Raw genomic sequence first — 16,487 nt, 5'->3', positions numbered from 1 at the left:
GCTGACTCAACTCTTTAATACATGGTCAATTTCTACTTAAAAGTTTAAAGATTGCAACACTGATATAATTAGCCAAACTTGTTATTAAGACTTTTTATTTCATTTCACTGAGTCAAAAATAACGTGAGACAGTGATTTTCTTAACTACTTTAACTGCAGATTTTTGACATCTATGTTTACTTCATCATTGTATATACTTATTCTCGTACTAGACGATATTGTAAAAAAGAACAGCTACCAAGTTACTCCATGCAATCATGTGTTCACTTGACCTTTCTTCTGAACTGGTTCTCCAGCAGTAACACACACAAAGCTGATTAAATTCAATATTGTGTTCAGCTTTGTTTCTGTATCACTCAGGTACGTCTGAAAAGTCTTACGACAAGTGTAAAAGCTTGTATTTCTCATCCTACTAAAGCTTCATCACCACCTGCCAATTCTTTTTTTCATTCTGAAGCTGAGTGACAGTAGGAAAAACGGATATAGACTTCTACCCAATCAGAAAGAGTACAAGCAGCAAGACAAACAAGCCAACCACAACAAATTATTCAACTATTTGTTTTTCAGCAGACTATGAGTGCTAGGTCACCCAGGAAGTATATTAAACTCCATCTCCTTAGCATTTCACCTGTAAATGTGGAGGTTGTTGCATGATCTGTTGGTACTGCTGTACTATCTGCTGCAGCTGGGCATGCTTCTGCATTATTCTCTGATACTGAAATCCCACTCGGTGCTGGGGATGCTGCTGCCATTGAGCTGCTGCTGCTTGCAATTGCTGCAATCTCAAATCTTCCTCAGGGTCATCAGGAGGTTCAATATTGAGCTAGAGAAAAAGGCAAATACATTAAATAAAGGAAAGCTCCCTCTGTCAGAAGAAAAACATACCTGGTCTCTATCCAGTTTACAGCAACTTTCTCAGTGGTTGTTAAATTTTATCACTCTGTATTACATTTTTCTTGCCACCCACCGCTTCCAGAAGGCTAACGTTTATTTCATTTATTCTTAATGTAAACAATCTGATGTAAAGGTTAGGCTGATGGCAACATAAACTACCTACAGAGAGAGATTAATGTAGATCCGTTATCTATTACTAATAGAAAACATAATGAGACAACAGTGCTTCTTCATGATGAGGTAAAGTAACTGCAAGTGCATTATTTTTGCTACTTGGTAAGAACCCACGCACTCTATTTTGACATGGAGCACAAGCTGCAGGGTCATCTACCACCCTACAGTAATCTGTTCAAACATCAGTCGTGACCTCCATCCACCATACAGTAACTGTTATTAAGCATGCTGACAAAAATATGCCATGTGAAGTTCTTGGCTTATAGACAAACTATAACACACAGAGAGAAGGGGAGTCAGAACAGACAAACTGCCACAGAGGAATCATGAAATAGTGTCTTAAAGATAGCACTCCTCATGCTTGAGGAATACTTGGTTTTACACTTGGGTATCACAAAGCTTTTCCTATAGACAAAGATGACAATGTTGGGGAAAGTGTGAGTGAGTCAAGCTTGGATTTGCTTGGTGCATGTGTGGGTGACTATATACAAGCAGTATATTTTTTAATTGGTGCAGCCTAAGCAAATGTTCTTTTAAGATTGCTTTACCATATTTAGTTATTGTTATACGGTGTACATGAGAACTTGATGGCACTGTTTTCCTATTTTTTCATCCCATCTAGCATAACAAATGGAGTAGCATTGCTTTACAAAGCATACCTGAGTTTCAGTGGATGTAAGAGAAGACTCGTCTTCTTTGGAAGCTGAAGGCAGTGGTTCATTAAGCGGAGGAGGTTCAGACTGCTGAGTTGAAGCACTCATTTTCCCTTCTTCAGACTTTGCTCTCTGCTCAGACGCATCTGTCACCACCGGACCTTTCATTTGCTGCTGTCCCTGAGCGTGGGCTTTTGCCCTTTGCTGCAGGCTAAGCAGGTGCTGCTGGTACCAGTACTGCTGCTGTTCCTACAACAGACAGATATTTTCTAAGACAGCTTTCATGGGAAACACCATAAAAAATAATTCATGATAGTCACAAGGATCAAACTCTATACAAGTTTCTAAATCTGTTTTGAGGGAGAACTCACTTCTTCATCAACTGTACTGTAACGGGCGTCAGAAGACTGAATCAAAACTCAGAATCCACTATGTGAGGCATAGTACCCATAGCAGATTTTATTTCCTGCTTCAAAAAATTTACAACTAAAGAGAACAATAACTAGAAGCAGAAAGATGGCAAATAACAAGCCAAATTACTACAGACGTGATTAGCACCACACTTATTATTTTCAGTGCTTTTTATTCCTAGAAACTACAGGTACTTATCAAAAGACTAACACAGGTAAAATGAAGGAAAAATGGAGGATAAGCATGAGTAAAGGAGCAGTAAAGAGAAACAGAAGGAAATGTACAAAAAAGATGAACAGAGAACACAGAACAAGTAAGAGTGAAAACAACAGCTGAGAAATTGTGATGGAGACATTTAGAATAAAGGCTGAGGAAAGGAAAAAGAATAATCGGAACCAAAATATAGTGAGGATTATTTATCACCTGAATTCTCATTAATTCTGATTCACTCAGCAGCTGAAGAGGTAAATAGATATGGTTGCACACAAAATATTATCAATTTACGAAGTAAAGTAAGCAGTGATGATCCTTTCAGCTTCAAGTATTTCAAGATAGAACTACAGCAGATGACACTAGCTTCAAAGCACTGTAAGCTGCCACCAACAAAAAGAACAAATGACTAAAGGTAAATATCTCAAAACTTAAGTAGTAGTGCATCTTAAAAGAGATCTAAATAGGAACTGACAATTCTGTATCTCTTCTAATACAAGAAATATTAAGCATCAACTCAGACTAGCAGGACACGGATTTAAAACAGGCGGCTCTTAACCTGACACGTCCCTGTCAGACTACTGCAAGTGCTAAAATTTTGTGAATTCAATATAGCTCCATAAGCTCACAGAAGAAAAATCTACACTTTAAAAATAGACAGCAGTTACAGCTAGGGCAGCTCCTATATTTTAGGGAAATATCGCTATATACTTGATTTTTAAGTTATTCTCTTAACATCTACTTTTAGTCACTGTCAAAGTTAGAATGCTAAAATACTGTACTTCTGTCTGACGTGGTGCAACCATTCCTGTGCTTCCATGTCAACTCCAACACCTCTGAGGATATGTGACTGCTCTACATCTTTTATATCCTCTGTTCTTCCCTTCCATTCAAGCACATGCAGTTAAGTAAAGACACCTATAAAAAGTTCACTCAGAAACAGAAAAGAATTCAAACGATGCAGGCATTTTAAAATGCAAATGTGATGACAACAACAGTGGTAGGTCCTGATGAGATTTTACAAAACTGAACCATTCTGCCTATCTTAAAACAGGTGTAAAACAAGTGCAAGCTTCCTCCAAAACCCTACTTCACACTCAAGTCCGGAATTAGGTTTTCTACTGGTAGCAATCTAGCAGACAATTAAACATGGATATGTATTGTTTAAAAAAATATTTCTGTAAAACTGTACCTTGGAGATGAGGTCAATGAAAGGAGAGAGACTGCTTCTAGGACTTTATGCTGACCATGTAATAACTCCTGCAAAGAATCTTTTTAACAAGAATTTGACTCAGAAGAGCTTTCATAACTCCGTGTGGAAGATGTGTGTTCACACTCCAGCATGGACCATGTCAGAAACCTTCAACAACACGTTGCAAGAAGTGCAACTTGCAACACCAGGGAGGAGCGTGCATTCCCAGCTATACAAAAGCTGGTTCAATTTTCCCCTCTTGAAAGGCATTATAAGGTGATTTACCATGACAGTGTTGGATGCCATGCAACAGGTGAGCACCTGTTCGACTACCACAAAATCACTGTGTCCACAGAATCATTGTTTCCTCCTCATTCTACGAATCAGACAGAGAGCCAAAACTCATAATATGGCCAGGGGTTCACACAAGGAACTATGATAATATCCTACCACCTATTTTTTTCGCAGCAGATGAAGTCAGTGACATACGTATTGCAAGTTTCATCTGAAAATGGTGAGAGAAGTGGAAAGGTAGGTTGCTACAGCTTAGACTGAGCAAAGCAGAAGTACTGCTGTAGAAAACAGCGGAAAGTTGAATGCTTATCTCCTCACGATGGCTCTCATTCTTCAAGCCCAGTTACAATCCTTAACTCCATGGAACACACCAGCATCAACACATGCCTTTTCCCACCTTTGGCTGACCAAGAGACTACACTTGTTGCATTGTACAAGGAACACTGAAACCAGCACTATAAGCTCCCAAAGCCCACTCCAAAACACTACTTCACTCAGTCCTTTTCTGGTAAAGATAGCAAAAGAATGATCTAGCACCTTTTATGAAACAAAGGAAGGATTTTAAGGAGTGCAGCAGTCTGATGAGAGGTGACAAGATAAAGCCAAGGTAGCTTTAACAGACGTAGACAAATGCATCTTCATGGGTAGAGATGCACCCCCACACACTTGTCTACTACTGTAAATAAAAAGCAGCATACAGCATCCAAATATCAGGTGAAGCATTAATGAAATACCACAGATATTTTAACAGGACTTGACAAAAGACGCATCTGATTGTAAAGAAACATAAGAACTCTGCAATTTAATCCAACTGCACACCAGTGTAAGAAACTACACTAAACTCACAATATTGTCAATGCAAAGAGCTGCATCTTACTTTTAGACAGGAAAGGGAAATAATAAAACACTAACTCACGGCAATTTGCATACTATTTTCTATGTCAAGAGAAAAACACTGATCTATTTGACTGTAGCCACTGTTACTGTGGGATGATAACAGGAAGAACTGTTTTCAAGTACCAGTTTAAACAAAGGCTTAATAGAATCTTATAAAGGACAAATTACAGTATTTCTCTATTAAGCTTCTAAGATCATTACCAAGAAAGCACCACCATGCTTTGATTTTCCTATTCCTATTGAGAAAGACTTGTTCCAAATCCTCTCTCATTTTAAGAGCCTAAGATAGCCAAAATGGTATCCCTTATGACAAATTTATGACCAGCAAAGCACCACATCCCTTTTGAATTAACACCCAATTGTGTGTGACAACAAACAAACTACTCAAGATAGAATTCGTTTGTATGGATACTCCTAAACCAGACAATGTAAACTTCAGCAGTACTCTGTTTCTTCTATGTGTGCACCACAATAAAGCATTACTCCTTCTGAAAAGAAGAGTGGTTGAGGAACAATTAAATAACATTAATAAAATTTCAGGCTACATGAGGGGGGGAGGAAGTACAGTTTTACTCAATCTCAAGTTCAATAATTTAAATCAGCAAGCAGCCTCAACATGGAATTAACATCACTCTCTACACCTGATTTTTCAAGGTTTTGAGTTTGTAGTTAAAAAATTTAATTAGTTCCATTGTTATCACTATAAAGATCAACTAGTACTGTCCAAACCCTTTGTAAAATTAATGAACTGAAGGCATCGCTTTTCAAGACAGTGATTAGTTACATGGTGCAAGCTTAAAAATTATCATTCCCCAATATATTTCTGTATTGGTATGAAATTCAACAGATACAGTTGAAAAGGTGTGCCAACGACTATCAAATTTAAAGTGTGATTTCAAAGTGTCGCAACAGGATTTTTGCAAACTTAGCTTCAAATCAGAACTCTAAAATCAATTTGTAAAGCCCAGAGATCTTTTCAACTTAAATAGAAGTTAATTTAAGGCACACACTTCAGCTTTATTGTGGCATTTGGATCTCTACAAGCTGGCCCCAAAACCTTGCAAAAGCCTAGGTGAATGTGACCCGTACACATTACTGAGGACCTCATCAGGCATGTCTCTGTGCACATTTAACCTCAAGCAACTGGATTGTCCCTAACTTAACGCATATGAATAATAATGTCAAGCTACTGGAACTGTTCATATTTAGGAAGTGAAGCATGTGAACATTTTGCTGGCATTTTGGCCCTACTGTACACATAAAAAGTATGTGGCATTAACAATATTTTTCACTTTAAAAGATTTATATTCTGATATTTCCCTCCAGTGCCCCATACAATTTTATGCTAGAAGATGAAGCACATGTAGCACAAAACATGTCAGTCTAAGTAAAGAAGAACTATGTACTATGACAGAAACATTTTTGAAGCTCTAATTATGTGTGGCAAGATTAAAATAGTCACAATTCTACACCCGTCAGATCGACAACTGAAACAGGACCCCACGAGAATGCTAAAGGAAGAAACCACTGAAGACAAGAGGTACTCATCTGCAACGAGCAATAAGCTAGCAGGCTGCTGTGTCTCACAACAGACTGTACGAAGTCAACAGAGGTTTGCTCTAGGTCTCTCACATGTTGCACTTTGGAAAATAGTTTTCTAGAGACCAACAGGCCGTCCAAGAGAATTAAATTCAGCCAGGAGCTAAGACTTTCCCCTAAACAAGTCCCGCTGTCAAAGAATGATTCTCTGTTACGTCCCGACGACCACCAATGGATAAAGAAGCCTTTACAGAGCCTCCGGACTCGCAAAACCCTTAAGCGTCGCGCGAACACGGCGTAGCTTATCTACTGCCCTCCCGGAGAACCCTTCACCGCACCGGCAGAGTGTGGTGCCCCGCGCCCCCGCTTACCTGGGGAGTCATGGTGGAGGGGTCGGGCTGCTCGCCGTCCTTGGCGGCCCCCGGCACGGCCTCGGGCTGGGACAAGGGCGTCTGGGGTGGGGGGAAATGGGCCTGCGAGGGTTTGGCCGGCGGAGGGACGGAGGAGGACTGGGCCGGCTGGGAGGGAGAGGCCTGCGAGGAGAGCAGGTAGGGCTGGGGCTGCGGCAGGTAGCCCGGGGCCGGCAGGTAGGGCTGGGAGGCGGCGGCCGGCGGGGGCTCCAGGTAGCCGGGCGGGGGCTCGGAGAAGGAGGGGGGCGGCTGGGAGGGCTGCGCCCGGGGCAGGTAGGGCTGGAGCGGCGGGGACTGCGCTGGGGGCGGCTGGGTCGGGAACGGCTCGGCGGGAGGCGGCAGGAAGGCCGGGCCGGGGGGCGGGTACGGGGGGGCGGCCTGCGGGGACTGTGGCGGCGAGGAGAGCTCCATGTCCATCGGCACCGGCTCGGCGGGGCCCGGCTCGCCCCAGTCCCCGCGCCCGCCCGGCGTCTGCTCCCCATCGCGCTCCCGGGCGGCGGGCGGCTTGCGGCCGGGCTCGCGGTGGGCGAATTGCTTCTGGTAGCTGCGGGCGGGCGGCGGCGCGGGCGGCGGCGGCTGCTGCCACTCGGCGAAGGACCCGGGCAGAGGCGGCGGCGGCAGTCCCGGCGGCGGCGGCCCCGGCGGCGGCGGCCCCAGCAGCACGGACTGCAGCTGCTTCTGGTGCATCTGCTGGAGCTGCTGCAGCTGCGCCAGGTGCTGCTCCTGCAGGCTCAGGAACCCCGAGGTGCCGGCTGGCGGCGGCGGCGGGGCGGGCGCGGGGCCCGGCGGCGGGTAGCCGGGCATCGGCATCGGCGGGACGGCGGGAGGCGGCACGTTGGGGGGCGGCATGGGCAGCGGCGGCGGCGGGATGGAGGTGGGCGGCGGCGGGTAGTGCCCCGCCGCCCCGTACAGGCCCCAGGCCGGGTACATGGCGGGGCCGGGCGGCGGAGGCCGCGGCGCTGGCGGCCCTCGGCGCGTGCGGCCCTCGGCGCGTGCGCGGAGCCGCACCGCCCCCTCCCCCCCACCCCGGGCAGTCGAGCGCGAGCGGGACGCTAGAGCGGCGCCGGTTGGGGGGGCGCGCGCCACCCAGCGGCCACCGCCCTCGCTGCCGGCGGGAGGGAGCACGGAGAGAGGGGCGGAGGTGAGGCCGGAGCGCCGCCCTCCCGGGCAGTCGAGTGCGAGGCGGGCGCTAGAGCGGCGCCGGCAGCCGGATCCCGGCGGGCGGGAGGCCGCCCCGAGGCCGGAGGGCCGCCCGCCGCCCCCCCCACGCAGGACATTCCTGGGAAGTGTTAAATTCCCGGGATCCACAGAGGTGAAAACACCGAGAATCGACAAGAAAAGCTTCGAGCAGAGTGTGAACTCAAGTTACGAGATGCCAATCTTTAAGAAAACCATCTTAATTTAATACACATAGAACTCTTTCCTGTTCTTTAGTATCTTTTCATCTAGAAGTGATTATTGATCCTCTTCTGTCTAGGGTGGTGCTCCCCCAAGATTTCTCCTGCAGTGAATAGGAATTCCAGAAACTTTTGTCCTTCTAGCCCTCCTCTCCTCCACATCATTTACATCCTTAATATTTATATCCCCAACCTTTTTGGGCCAGTTTGCTCTCTGACTATGCCTTTGAAAGTCTGCCCTTTCAAAATAGGGAATTCTTCTTGCAAACATCCTTTGATTTATCCTCCCGATCAATTCACTTAAAGTCAGTTCTTTTGTGGTCAGCTTACTGTTATTTCCTGCAGGCAGCTTTCTCCCAATATTCTTCTTGTTTGTTGTGGTTACTTAATACTGTGAAGAAACCTGTTAGTTCCCGTATGAAGAAATGCTTATACTCTACTGTTCTGAGTAGTAATTGTTTTCCAGCCTACACTGAGGAGGTGAAAGCGTTACTTCCAAACAACTTGACAAATTCTTTGTCAACACCTAAATCTGGTTTGGCCAGTAGTAGAGTTTACTCCTGCCAGCCAAGATACATTGGCTTTACCCAGTGTTATCTTGTCCTAAAGCAACCTTTTTAAGTCCACGTTATGCCCGCTTATTCTTCTGCAGTGTGTAGCAGTAATATATGACATCATGCTGGTTTTAGTTAATTTTTTTTTAAATAGACATTTCACACACATTTCATACCACGTTTCAGTTCTCTCTCAATTAATCAGTGTCACATCTTGGATCAACAGCTTAAGTTTCTTCACTTCATCCAGTGGTAACACTAAAGCCATCTTGGGCCTTCTAGTGGCCTCCAGAAAGGAGCAGAAATTATTTTCTCCCATTCTCCACATAACTTCAGACCTTATTTTTGTGGCTTTTCTGATCATTTTATCTGCCTTCTGAAGCTATGGAAACTGGCTACAGCAAGAGACAGGATGTTAGGGGGGAGGCCGGATTCCCTAGAGTTACTGAGAAACATTGCAGGCATCTGTTTGATATCTGACTCGTGTGCAGGTTTAAACCAACTGCCAGAGCTGGGTTAGGAAGGAATTTCTTTTCTGGTTTCGACCAGCACACTTCTGCATTTGTAGGAACATCAAAGCATTCTCGCTTACCAAACTCCTTCCTGTTCTACAGATAATGATCTTTCCTCTGCTGACACACTGCAAGTTGGATCTGAGCTTGGGATGCCATGGTGTGCATGGAGTACATAATTCCCTGTGAACTGTGTGGCCCACGGGTTCCCTGGGACTGCAGGGGAAGCACTCGATAACTCAGGTGGTCCTTTCCTGCCCTGTGTTTCTCTTCTGACCAGGTTTTTTGAATTAATAACCAAGTTTGTCTGTCGTGCCAATTATACTCAGTTTAAAAGAATTGCCTGATATGTTCACTCACTGCCAATACTTTCTATCTGCTGTTCATCCTCCAACCTTCTTAACATTTCTTTAGGAATAGTCTTATGCCTATTCCAGGTTCCTCCTCCTGTTACTAAAATAAAGAAGGAATGTCAACTTAGGGAGTAGAAGACTTCAGTAAACAGGCACTTTTGCTTTGATGCATACCCACAGTTCATGCTAAGTACATGTGTTTTGGTTAAATCCCTCCAATAGGCATTCTACTGGCAGGCATTCCCCAAGTTCATCATATTATTGTGTCTTTGACCTCTTCTCCAGCACTAGAAAGACTCCTACCAAATATTACCATGAATGTCCTTTTCTTTCTTGTGCAGTTCCCTTCAATTCAAGTTAATTCAAGTGAAGTTACTTGCACAGGAACAGTTATAATTAACTCTGTACTTGAAGAAGTCTTTAAAAACTAGAATTATTCTAAAAACCTAGTTACAGAGCTCTAATCCTACAACAGTTTCTCAGTCCTCATTTGACTAAACATGGTCTTCAACCGTTCATGACAATACTTAAACATTTAGCTTAAAGAAATGTGACTTGGAGTGAGTGAAGAAACTAAAGGATATTATTTTTGAAATGTGCAATTATACACTGAGTGTAAAACTCAGAGTTCTTGGCTAGCCTCTTCCTGGCTGAAGGTGGAGAAAATAAACTCCAATTGTGATAGCTTGCAAGGGGCTATGTTTTGAAAGCCTTAGTATGTTCTTATTTCAGGGATGAGTTTAGTAGGTGAGCCTGCAGCAGGCAAGGAGACAGTAAAAGGGGCAAGACTGATGTGTTCCCAAAGTTTCCTGGAATATGTGTAGAGGCAGGGTGCTAGCAAGAAAGCTGGTGGTATGTTAGGGCATTTCCCAAGGACAGGAAATTAATAGCATAGGAGAGGTATTATATTCACTGTAGGCTGCCCAGCACACAGACTTCTATCTACCTGAGTTCAGCTACTCTCTGCAGCCCGGATCAGTGTATGGCACCACAAGATAAAAGCTCCATTAAAGTTTGGAAATTTTCTTAATTATACCAAGAATATAAATTTTCAGTCTCCTCTACTATATCCCAGCTCTAGCATTGTGGCCAGGAAGCACGCTACGGCATGTTGACCCCAGTGACCCTCATATTGCCTCTTATTCTTAAGACAATTCTCCTTGCTGAAAAGCGGAGATCAGAAGATCAAATTATATTGCTAAAAATTAATGAGTAGTGGAGAAGACATGAGACTGTAGAGTTAGAGCTTTGAAATATCTTTTTCACTGCACTTCTCCATGTGGCTTAACCTTTTGTCTTCCCTCCCTCCTCTGATTACTTTATCCCCTGCAGCAAATACTGTAGGTCTCTTTGGGGCTCTCTTGATCTGCAGCCAGCGCTCAGATTGCCCCAATGACTCCGCTCCCAGCCCACATTAATACTTTTCACAGTTTGACACCTTCTTGTAAAAGTCCAGTACCTTCCTCCTCTTCCCTGACACCAAACTGAAGGGTTAAGGCTTTGAGGTGCATAGGTGCCAAGCAGACAAGAGGGAGAGTTCTGTCCCAACCCAGCCCTGCTCTCCCACCATCACTCTCCACTTAAGCAAAAGGACCAAGCAGCCAGCTAACCCAGTACAGACACGGGAATAGCAGGACGCTGGGTTAGCAGGACGCTTAACCCAGCTTCATTCATTGTTTAGTTGAATAAAAGCCCATAAATTCTGAAGTAAAATCTTCCAGGCCACTGGTCAGAGAAAGCACACAAACTGGTGCATATTTGATGGCTTTCATCCAGAAAGCAGATTCTGATTTGCTCGTGGGACAGGTGTGAGGGAATACAAGAGGAATACTTGTGCTGCTACAGGTGCAGCATTGAGAAATTTCTAGAACTTCTGTGGTTTCATTCTTAGAGCTGCATCACCAATATTTAATTCAAAATGCCAAAATTGCTTTATCCAATGATCCCAATGAAGAGAGACTTAGGCATCTTCTGGGCACTGCCATCCTTTTTCATCTCCCAGTTGTAGGTAATCAGGCCAAGTCAGAACAAGAATGAATAAAACCAGAATCTTCCAAGTAGCTTTTTTGTAGATCAAGGCTATGAAGTCAGTCCAATGTCCCCCACAGTCCTAAGAGCATAGTCCCAGCAAAAAAAGAAAGCAGGAGGGCTGGAACCAGAAGGACATTTATCCTGGCTCAGAGTCCTGGCATCAGTCGGTTGGCTGGACAGGTTAGAATCGAGGAGCTCCGTAATCATCTGGCATCCTCTCAATATTGTATCTGAGAAAGAAAGGGAAGACCTATGAAGACAACCTACTCCCCACTGGTCCCTTCCCCATGCAGCAACAGTCTGCAGCTTTGTTGCATTTCTGTCTGCAGCTCAGATCCCCAGGAGGAAAAATACTACTTCTGAAAGTGAAAAGCCTTCATAAGGTGTTATCCTTCACCTCAAACTCAGAAATTTGGCATCTCAAAACTCCACCTTCTCCAGAGAAGGAAAAAAATTGTGGTTTTGTGAGATCTGACTTAGGATTTAAGAGCAGATCACCATGGAGAATAAAACTTTGGCCATTCAACCTACGATTCATGGCCACAGTGTGTTGGGAGAAAAACCTTGAGCCATATTCTAATTACAGATCAGTTAAGACTTTACATATTTATAGCAATCAACCTGCTAATTTCTAACATAAAGCTCTGACACAAATTACAAGACTCACTGTCTCCCCTGCTAGCACAATTGTCTGCTTTCTAGCATCAATCCCATTCCATCTGAAGCCTTTGGCCCTCTTCCCTCCGTGTCCCAACTTCTCTCCTTACCATGCTACCAGACATATCTACCACATTGTGAAACAATTTGGTGTAGGTTCTAAGGAAGATAAATCTTCTGGTAGGTAAATTATGTTGGAGGAATATTAAAACATTGAATATAACAAGAAAAGGTGAGTAGTCTTCTTAGTCTAGGCTTTATGAGTGCTTTGGAAGTAAGAGGAGATTAATTTAAGTGTTTTTACAGTAGATCACTGGTCCTGTCGCACACTAAAAAAATTGAAGTGAGCCAGTACTTGCAGGTACTGAAAAAATCTGTTGATCTGTTGCATTGCACTTGCTGCACTAGCCTCCTTCCAAGCTGGCTTGCTTTTTAGCTAAGAAGCAAATCTAATCTCTTAATTGAGGCTACGCAAAGCTACCGAACACAATACGGAACAAGAAGAGTTCTTTTTCTCAAGAACCCATAGAATGCATTTGCCTGCATGCTCTGTTGCTGCTGGTGGTAAGCAAAACTTATCTATGGAAACACTGGTCTCCAAGGAAACTAATTTTCCAGGTAAAACCAAGTGAATGTGAGGACTGAATAGAAGTGGGTCTGCAACCAGTCCCTTCCCAGCAGCAGCTGTGTTTCTACTATTGTGCAAACATGAAGCCCTTTACTGCGACCTGCACTAGAGATAATGCAGGCGAGAAGTCTGCAGTGGCAGAGTCCCTGTCAGCCAAGGATTCTGCCAGGCAATGTTCATCCCTGTTAGATGTCCCTTACCTGTGCCTGGAAATATACATTATAGGTACTCCTGGGATTTTTCGAATTCTCCGCTTGAGCTCCTTATCCACTGTGGCCACAATGTAACATTTGTGCTGCAAAAAAAGAGGGGAGTCAGATCCAACACCAGTGAACCCACAGAAAGGAGACAAAGCTGAGCTAAAGCTTCTATTCAAACAAGCTCATTTAACACATGAGGGCTACGAGTTCTGAGTGAGGCACTACTAGGACTTGCACGGAACTCCACAGCAGACTATTAACACCCTTCCGCTCATCAAAATGCACTGGTAGAAATATCCAGTGTCTGCCCCACCTTCCCAGCTAACAGCTTTCCCATCTGAGGTGCTTCTTGATGTTGTCTTCCACAACACAAATGCTTAGGGAAGACTATACCTTGTTTCAAATAAAGTTGTGCTAGAGACAGAAACTGGCCCTTAATGAGGTTTTACAGTTACTTTGTGGGAAATTTAAGTCATGAGTAACTAGGAGGATTCAGGATTTTTAGTATACTAGCACACAATAGAAAATTCCAGAAACAGAAATACCTGAGTGACCCTCTGCACCAAGCAGTCATCTGCATAGGTTCCTTTGTGCATGCATGGCAAGCGTTCAAACCGAGGGTCCTTGGCGATCCTGTGGGGACATGAAAGGCAGTATCAGAGCACAGTGTACAGTGACAGCATGGAAAAACAGAAACGCCCCTTTCTGCAATATGCAGCATGTTATTCTCAAAACAAGGGCTGAAGGAGGAACAAAAAAAAAGAATGCAATCTGTCTGGCTAATTATTATAAGTTAAGTATTTCTTAGTACTTGTTAGGTGGGTTCAACATCCCCATAATGCTAGGCTCTGGACTGTCTATTAAAGTAATTAGAAACCAAGTATCTCGGAAGAACTAGGACAACTTCTAGTATCTGATCTTTCATAGCATGCATATAGGAATACCTCCCTAAAGGTGAACATTGAACCTGTTTAGGGGAGCATTCGGATACTCTACAATGCAACAGGCCAAAATAAAGAACAATACATCTGGCTTGCACACCTGGTGAGCACAAACTACACTGGACTACATAATATGACTCTAGATTGTCAGTATGTGCTACCTACTCCTACAGGAATAACATGAGGCACAAGTGAAAGGTTCCACAAGACTTAGGTCACTTCTTTATTTATTTTAGATTTTTCTATAATTTAAACAAATATATATAATTTTGAGAAATGGGAGGAAGTGTTATTTTGAAAGTTTTAGGGGGGAAATAAAGATTTACAGATCAATATTGTGCACTCATATTTACCATATAGTTTAAAAATATAATCTAAAACTTGAGCCTTGTACCGATCTCATACAGCCAGAGAAATAAAACCAAGTTTGGGTTTCTGCAACAACCTAAGCACTCTCTAGTGCAAGGGTACCATAATGGAAAGTGCTTTTCATTTATTTATATTAAACATTACATTCCAGAAACAGTGAAGAATGCTCTGCACCTACCTTAATGCCACACGGTACTTCTGTCCTAACTTCTCAATTTCACCCATTACACAATCTGTAATACATGGAATACCTACACAGAAAAAAGCGCCTGTATTAAAACCAAGTGGCAAGTGTGGATGAGGTGCTAAGGAGAATGGTTTAGTGTTTGATAGGAATGGTTGGACTCGATGATCCGGTGGGTCTCTTCCAACCTGGTTATTCTATGATTCTACAAGTGGTATTTCTATACAGACCCCTACAGACTGCTCGCATGCCTAGGAACTATCATGGAACTCCATAACATATTACTTAGATTTAAACTTACGAGAACTGACAAGGTTGCAAAGTGATGAAATGTAGAGCCACTGTGTTTGACCATGCCATGGTAATTTTAGATTTTTAAATTACCAACGCTTTACCTTTGTTGAGATTAGCATTTAAGACCGTTGACTGAAACCAGACACAGTTCCAGGGTTACCACAGCCATGAACAATAAGCTTGATGGTTATAGCATGTCTCATTTTCACAAGATTTCTCTTATCCTCAGCTAGTGCTATAAGGCTGACAAAAGCACATCACAAGCATGTTGCGGCATTATGTGCTCCAGAAGAAGCTGCGAGTGATGCAGACACTCACACTTAGCGTAGAGACAGTCCATCATTGACTGCACCAGGTCCAGCTTGGCCTTAATGGAGAAGTTGATGAAGTTTGTGTCAACCAGGATGTGGTAAGGGGGGCCCAACTGTGTATTATACTGGAAGAACAAGCAAGAGGGATGCTGGGGGCTGCCGGGAAGACAGAGAATTCAAATCAGTGAACTGCAATCAACAACATATCCAATTGTGCAACTTGCACAGAAAAAAGGAATGGTAATGAGCAGAAATGATGCAAGACAGCATGGGAGGTTGACCCGTTAGGTTTCCGTCCTGCCGCTTCCCAGGCCCAGTTTCTTGGTTTGGAGCTCCATTTCCCACCCAAGCAGTTTTGCTCAGAGATGTCTTTGGCTGCGGCCTGCAGCATGGCTGGCCCTCCTTCCCCAATGCGCCCGCAGCACTTACACCTCCCGCTCCTTGATCGCACTCGGGTCCTCTTTCTTCTTCACGCGTGCTTTTGCCCGGATCTTCTCATTACTGCAAGGAAACAGGCATTCCTGGGGGGAGGCAGCAGGGAAGGGTGACCCAAGCCTGGGCTGGGACCCTTGATGCCAAAAATGCTGGCAAATAAACTCTCTTAAGACTCCTTTTAGAGTTAAGAAAACAAGAGTTTAGAAAGCAGTCAGGCCTGGGCAACATGAGGGAGTGATCTCCATCAATCGTGTGCAGCGAGACAAGAGCTGGTCATAGAATATGTTTCCCACTTACAGGTAGTACTAAAATATACATAAGGTTTCTGGGAAAATTTATATTACTTTCCAAGGACTAATTTTAATGCTATCATGAACTTCACGACAGTCAAATCTCTTGCCGAATTTGGAGCTTTGGAGCCAGCTCTGTCTGGCCTTGCATTTGAGACAGGGAAAGACTGCAAACAGAGGCGATCACAGAAGAAAACACATCCGTTCAGCACAGATTAGAGTGAACACGACCACGCCTTATAATCTCCAAAGAACAAATTGTGCCTGGAAAAACACGGTCTGTAAGAAAACGCGCTGTCAGAGGGACATTCTGTCTAACTTAAAAGAGACACAGTTACTTAGGTGAAACTCCATCCTAGTCTGAATCAAACCTCTGGCCCTTCCTGTGAGAGCAGCCCCCCCCTCGCCCCGCGGGCCGCACTCACAGCCGCTGGTCGCGGAGGCTGATCATGCGCTTCACCGCCGCGTATTTCCGCGCCTTCTTCTGCTTCCCCTGCAACGAGAAGGACACGCCGGGAGCTGCGGCAGGGCCGGGAGCGGGACCGAGTCCTGCCCAGGACCCCCCCCAGCCCCAGCCCCCCCGACACTCACCATGCCGCCCGCTGCCGCCGCCGCGCCGCTCGCGTCACCGCGCGACCGGAAGGTGGGTCGGTGACG

At 44.4% G+C, this 16,487-nt stretch overlaps 3 protein-coding genes across 6 annotated transcripts in view; 1 reads left to right on the top strand and 2 right to left on the bottom strand.

The window, feature by feature from the left end:
• YLPM1 (YLP motif containing 1) overlaps window positions 1-7,656 on the bottom strand; it is a 38,841-nt gene extending 31,185 nt beyond the window's left edge. For all 4 annotated transcript variants that reach the window (XM_069858531.1, XM_069858532.1, XM_069858533.1 and 1 more), the window contains exons 1-3: window positions 6,636-7,656; window positions 1,728-1,970; window positions 629-823 (exon numbers count right to left, since the gene is read on the bottom strand). In XM_069858531.1, the coding sequence (XP_069714632.1) occupies window positions 629-823; window positions 1,728-1,970; window positions 6,636-7,604 (1,407 nt within the window). In that variant the 5' untranslated portion in view covers window positions 7,605-7,656. The remainder of the gene's footprint in view (window positions 1-628; window positions 824-1,727; window positions 1,971-6,635) is intronic.
• The window catches only part of MLH3 (mutL homolog 3), a 140,653-nt gene extending 130,585 nt beyond the window's left edge, over window positions 1-10,068 (top strand). Inside the window, exon 6 of the transcript XR_011337552.1 lies at window positions 10,052-10,068. The gene's annotated coding sequence lies outside the window, so the exon portion shown is untranslated. The remainder of the gene's footprint in view (window positions 1-10,051) is intronic.
• A 1,293-nt stretch (window positions 10,069-11,361) lies between these two features.
• FCF1 (FCF1 rRNA-processing protein) lies at window positions 11,362-16,469 on the bottom strand. Its single transcript, XM_069858623.1, has 8 exons — window positions 16,422-16,469; window positions 16,256-16,323; window positions 15,535-15,606; window positions 15,113-15,261; window positions 14,495-14,567; window positions 13,552-13,639; window positions 13,007-13,101; window positions 11,362-11,751 (listed from the first exon to the last, which is right to left on the bottom strand). Exons 1-8 carry the CDS (start codon window positions 16,422-16,424, stop codon window positions 11,703-11,705), a joined length of 597 nt encoding a protein of 198 aa, XP_069714724.1. The 5' UTR covers window positions 16,425-16,469; the 3' UTR covers window positions 11,362-11,702.
• Window positions 16,470-16,487: the final 18 nt, after the last annotated feature.

The sequence above is a fragment of the Phaenicophaeus curvirostris genome, chromosome 5 (assembly GCF_032191515.1).
Source record: "Phaenicophaeus curvirostris isolate KB17595 chromosome 5, BPBGC_Pcur_1.0, whole genome shotgun sequence".
In the NCBI taxonomy this organism is placed as follows: domain Eukaryota; kingdom Metazoa; phylum Chordata; class Aves; order Cuculiformes; family Cuculidae; genus Phaenicophaeus; species Phaenicophaeus curvirostris.
Note: the sequence above shows the minus strand (reverse complement) of the source record. Positions and strands in the feature narration are given on the sequence as shown.

Bases quoted from the DNA above. Each gene is read 5' to 3' on its own strand.
- FCF1 (XM_069858623.1), bottom strand. The intron at 13,102-13,551 runs GTATTTCTGTTT...CTTTTTTTGCAG, and splicing joins TGGTGCAGAGGGTCACTCAG to CACAAATGTTACATTGTGGC. The intron at 11,752-13,006 runs GTAAGGGACATC...TTTCTTTCTCAG, and splicing joins ATGTATATTTCCAGGCACAG to ATACAATATTGAGAGGATGC.